General features: G+C 44.9%; 1 protein-coding gene across 2 annotated transcripts in view; it reads right to left on the reverse strand.

Annotated features, from left to right (window-relative positions):
• LOC112575396 (LIM domain transcription factor LMO4-A-like) overlaps positions 1-4,333 on the reverse strand; it is a 60,197-nt gene extending 55,864 nt beyond the window's left edge. The window contains exon 1 of one of the 2 annotated variants that reach the window (XM_025257249.1): positions 3,843-4,333. Coding sequence is in view for 1 of the 2 variants with exons in the window: in XM_025257248.1 (XP_025113033.1) it covers positions 3,110-3,161 (52 nt within the window). In the remaining variant the exon portion in view is untranslated. Of the gene's footprint in view, positions 1-3,109 lie in introns of both variants that reach the window. The other variant, XM_025257248.1, reaches the window with a different exon arrangement.
• Between the last annotated feature and the right edge of the window lie 1,667 nt (positions 4,334-6,000).

A 6,000-nucleotide genomic window follows, 5' to 3' on the forward strand; every position in this document is an offset into this window, starting at 1 on the left:
TGACAACAACAATGCGACCGATGACTTAATTCCCTCAACCGTCCGCAGGAGATAATAGCCAGGCTTTCTCTCTCTGACTCAGTCGCGCAGGCAATTCCAGAAATGGGTTCTCGATGCTCCCCCCTCTCCCACCTTCAACTCCCATTGATTCTTCTTTCTTCCGTAGTTTTACTTTCTTTAAAAAAAAAAAGTAGGCAGTGGGGGTAAAAGTAAAAAAAACTTGTGAGTCTTATGGGTTATCCTCCCCTAGTTTCTTTTTTTTTTTTTTCTATGAGGCGTCTCGGGTTTCGAGACTTCGCCGAGTGCAGCACTCTCGGAGTTAAGGTTCTTGGTATGGTATAGCGGATATTGTTAACACCACATTTAGAGCCTGGGATTACGGGCATGCATCAACTAGATGATTACAGAAAAGCTTCCAATGAATCATGTATCTGACTGTGATGTATGCAGGCTTACACTGCACGCTTTTACGCCTTTGTACCAAACCTCGGCAACAGTGCTGCGGGTCACGACTGTTTTGCGAGTCTCTCTTTTCATACCGACAAGTCTTTGAAGTGAACATTTTAATTATTGATAATAATTATTATTATAGTATCACCTCTTTGCTTTGTTGTCGTAATTAGAAAATTAACTGTTCGCCTGAGGTTTGCTTACTTGTGGATGTTGCTGTTATTCATTATCGTAATATATCGTCCTAACAGTGAGAGCACGAAATAACGAGAAGCTTTCAATCCAAGCCAAGCAATCAAGCTCTGTGACATGTGACCCTACCTTATCCATTAAAACATTAAACTTGCCTTTATGTGCAACCTCTGGAGCAAAAATAAAGGTTCTGTTGACTGCTGTGAAACCGCTATCGCCACCACCGCCTAGTCCGCAGGGACCGCAACAGTTAACCACGTGTCTCTCCACCTCTGTGACTTCTCGCGCCGTCTGGTGGCAGCCAACTGGCAAGGTGGTACGGCAGTGCAGTGGTGACACTCTCCCTTGTCACCATACCTGTGAGAATCCTAAAGGATCCCCAGGTTTGGATCTTGCCATTTGGACATAGTCTTCTGTTAACGACACCTGGCGGTTTGGCATCAAAGCTTTTATCTGGTCAATATTCCCTATCATCTCCTCGTATCCACAGTATGAATTTACTGCTAGGTGGAAGCACTTTCTAATAACCAGGCCAGCATCAAACGCCCTGCGACTGACATGTTATGGTGGTGGTGATGAGGCTAAAGGGAGAGAGAGACAGATGATCGGTGGTTCTAGCCTGGTTAATTGGAACTTAAACTTTGATGTACACCGACTTAAGCCTTGACAACTGAAAACAATCCTATTCCATTCTCTGCATGGTGGACAGAAGTGGAACATTCAAGCTAATTTAATCATGAGGACTTAGAGAAAATGAGAGAGAGACAAGACTCGCAGCAGGAAGTGTATCTGAGAACAAAAGACTGGAAGGGACAGCCAGGTGCACGAAAGTCCACGTCCCTCTCTCGTGCTGATGAGATGGCTGTCGTTCTGGACGTGACTGCGCATGTCCCGATCAACGTTTGTCTCTTGACTGTTGGATTCGAAACTTTTGTACCCAGACTCGGCAGCTTTGATCTGGGCGCTGACTGATTAAAATTTATCCACGAACAAACCACTTTCTTGCGCTTATATTTTACTTATCACGACAGGAATCCCATTATAACATCTACAGAAGAGACAGCCACGATAAACACAAAAAGAGATCGCATCTGTCATCCAAAACGAGTATCCGTGTGGTTTCAGATGTCCACCTTGGAACATAAATAATAATTATTAAAAACTAATCCAATTGTCAATCTTACACCTTTAAAAATATATTTTAAAAAATCGCCGCCATGTTCGACACAAACGATTGATACTGAAGCGATGTGAAATTAAATGTTGATGATTCATCTTAGCTCAATAAGGAGAAAAGTGGAGATAAGTAGAAAGTCGGATTGCATGAGTCAACAGGTTTGACATCCGGCACTCAGCCTTTGACAGAAAGATGGTCACGGAGGCAACAACAACAACCATGGAGCATCTCTGTTAAAACTTCTTTCTTTATAGTCTGTTTCCTCCCATTTGTCTGCGTTTGTGAAGATGAACTGTTTTCTAATGCTAATGACTTCCCTTTGAAAGTAGATTCGGTACATCACTCTCAACCGTCCCTGCACTTAATTTAAAGACCCTGTATCTCATTAAACTGTTTAAACTTACAGCATGCCTGGACGAGCCCACACCCCTAAGCCACACATGGAGAGATACATTAGGGATGCCAGGCACTCCACTCTAGCGTCTTCCTATTAAACTCTTGCGTTACCGCCTTGCTTGGTACTTGATACTACTCCTTTAAAGCGGTATTTACATAAGTGTTGGAAATTGAGAATCTGATAAAAGGGTCTACAAAAGCGAAGAACAGAAGACCAGGCGAATGCTTTGAAAGGCTTTTGTTATGCAGGAATTTCCGTATAGCCACAAATTGGCAGGCAGATGTCGGTGTTGCTGACAAGAAAATGTAGTTTTTTGTTTGGTTTGTAGAATCTCTCTCTCACACAGTCGCAGTCTCCTGTAAACCTTTTAATCAACGGCAGGTGCATCGAGTAACCGCAATTTCCAGTTAATACTAATCCAACTCCGGATTTTATTCTTTCTTTAAAGAAGTCATCTATTGCTGCTGGGTTTTTTTTTTCCTTCGATCTACTTGTAGGCGTCCTTAAATTGGATCTCTTCACATTGGACACATTTATAAACCCACACACCTATGCACACAAGCGCGCGAACACACACACACGCACTTCTTCAATGAAAGGGGGAACAACCCACATTACGGCACGAACTGTCAACTACCTCCCTCCCTACCAGCAGACGATTCCATTCCCCGAAATGTCGCTTTACATCTTCGCTTTCATCGATGTACACAGGCAGAGTGTGTGTTGACGAAACCGGCTGTCTGCTTACACAATCTCATTCCCGTCTGACAAGCTGATAGCAAGCCTCGGTGTGCTGGTAACTGAAGATGTTTATGTCCTCATTCTCTCTAAAGTGAAATATTCATCCTACTCACTCTCTCACACACATACACGCATTCACAAAACTGACTTACCGTTAAGTCCGTACGGTGTGGCTACCTCCATCCAAATCTCAGCACTAAACATACAAAGCACCCTGCGATCCTACTCCTTGATACTTCAATCCTGTCCGACACAGACGATCCAACCACGTGCTGCTGACAGTCGGAGACCCAGCGAAGCAATCACTCGTTAATCGAGGCGTGCGCGAGTGTTTATTTATCACCACCACTCACTCACAGCACAGCGAGTCGAAACTGTGTCTGTCGTGCTCGGCAAGGCATGTAACACTGGCGACTTCCTGTGTGCTGTGTACGACACACAAGTTCCTTTCGCTTTTATTATTTCTTCTACCCCTTTCTTTTCTCTGTCTCCTTCCCCTTCTCCCACTGTCACGCGCTCGTCACTCCTTATTGTGGGATCTTAGTGAAAGGACAGCTTGACATCTCTCCCCGGACAATCAATCGTTTGGACAGATCCGTAGCCAGCGGTAGTTTATGACCCTGATTTTATCCTCCTTCAGCCTTTTGGATACAGGGAGCAGTCTACTTGCCGCCAAAAGGAGAGTATGTCACATTTACCACACAGTCGATTTGTCTGACCTTGGCAGGCTTGTAACCGTTCCAAATACTCCACGGTAGACAAACACAAGATTTCTGAAAACAAAATTGTTCCGATTCGCGGCCAAACAGGAAGAAAATCGACGGTTTAATTACAACAGAGTATCGTCTGTCTTGAGAACAAAGGTACTCGCTAATTATTCTTTACCTTAACACACTTGTTTGATGAGAAGTTGGGTTGTTTGTGTTCTCACGAGGTCCTGAATGAACAGTTAACAATCCTTCATCCAATTTATCACTGAGTATCCATCTCCCGCACTCTCTTAATTAACCGTCTGAAGTCACAATGTCACAATAACGACGTTACCACAGAAACTGTCGTCTGCTTCCTGTCTCGTTGTAAGAGGCTGGGACAGGCGATGCCAGTTGTTCGCTCTCAGAAGCTACAGTATCTCGTGCAGCTCGAGCTAGTGATCATGTTCTGCGTTTCGCAGAAATTTGTGGCCGACTGGGAGGGGGAAAAAGCACGCGCGCGCGCGGGTGAGAGAGAAGAGGCAGGACTGCCGTTCGGCGAACAAATCTTTAATTTAGCCCGCGTGTACAGACGACGGGGGTTGTGCGTGTAATTCCGCTTGTCATATCGCATGCAAGGACTGCCTCATTAGTCCGCCTGCCACAGACCACACCGATGAATGGTCCATTCTAGCCTAATAGTTTCCTGCTAGCCAATCACAACGCAGCTTGTGTCGATAACGTCTCACTGGTCGAGTCTATTGTCACTCCGAGGGGTGAACAGCATTAGCGAAGTCACTTTACGGGAAAGGGGGGAGGGGAAGTGAATTACCGCAGCAATTACAGGGGTTGGAAGCAGACGACAAAACGAGGAAGCGGGTGAAAGTAATACTGACTGAACAATAAACAAATCTTTATTTACGAGGGTAATACAATAAGCAAAAGTTATACATTTTTTTTTTTACGTTTAACACTCGGAGTAAAGGAGGTCATACAGCTTCTCAGTCACTAATTAGGTCCTGTCATGGAAGCTAGCAATGCCCAAGCCAATTATTCCCTGTTTAATGCCTTCAGTGCAGGTCTTGGGGGGAGAGAGAGAAGGAAACACTGGCATCAAGACCACTTCACTGCGTCTGCAAGTCTGGACTCTCCGCTCTTATCGACTCACGAGGCGACAGTTGTGGCAATCAGGTTATGCCAACAAACTGCAGTTTACCTTTCCAATTAGCGCTGGCATAAAGTGTTTGTGTATCACTTCAGCCGTGTTTTTAACGCGAAACCTTCTCCGCCTGGCTGCTCATTGCCGAGCCCGATGTTATCTCTTCTGTCACTCCCCGTTATCGCTGGCATCTATCCGCCGTCAATCGCAACTGATTTATGCCAGCGAGTTAATGACGGCCGGTTCGGCTGCAAAATCCATGTTTTGACAAGCTTAGAAAAAAAATTAAATAAATAAAGAAAGAAAAACCGAGGGATTGGGAGGAGGGTAAGATGAGACTCCGTAAAAGCGAGTGCTTAGTGCAACAAAGGGACACCAGATGGGATCGTCCGCTCGCTGGCATCGGCCGGCGATGAAAGCACGGGAGAAAACTCGCGCAGTAGCTGCTAGGGGCTGCAAAATTACGGCGCCTGGAATAATCCTTATCGTGGAAAGGCTGACAAAACCTCGGATACAGTTCGCAGACGAATCGAAGATCAGCTCTAGATATGACTGTGTGATAAATTATGTTTCAATGCGAGATGTCACAAGTAATCCGGGAAAAAAACAAAGCAGGAAAGACTATATTAAAAAATAATAATGAAAGGAAGAGGATACCTGATTGAGGGGAGGAATAAGGGGGTCATGCAGACGTTGATCCTGAATTGAGGGACAGAAGGTGTTAGAATATTAAAGAAAGGCACACATTTATGCCAACACCTGAATTTCCTGATGATGTGTCGGTGAAGGATGTAGGGTACACGCAGAAATGACATAGCAACGATCACCACCACTTTCTAAAGAAACTGTCATTCTGAGCATCATCTGCTTTCTTCCAAAAGACCGTTATAGGTTATTTCATGGTTTATGTCTCTCACCTACCACTGCTCTCTGAACAGTGCGATAGTGCAACTAACCTCCACCCTCTGCATATGGCAGAAAAGAGGTACAGATAGATAGCAAACAGACAGGTAGCAGGCAGATAGATAGCAAGCAGACAGGTAGCAGGCAGATAGATAGCAAGCAGACAGGTAGCAGGCAGATAGATAGCAAGCAGACAGGTAGCAGGCAGATAGATAGCAAGCAGACATCTTCATCTCTGTCGTCATCTTTGGCTGATACTGCTCACCTTACTTGCCTCCCAACACCTTTTCTT

Source organism: Pomacea canaliculata, linkage group LG11 (genome assembly GCF_003073045.1).
Source record: "Pomacea canaliculata isolate SZHN2017 linkage group LG11, ASM307304v1, whole genome shotgun sequence".
NCBI lineage: Eukaryota > Metazoa > Mollusca > Gastropoda > Architaenioglossa > Ampullariidae > Pomacea > Pomacea canaliculata.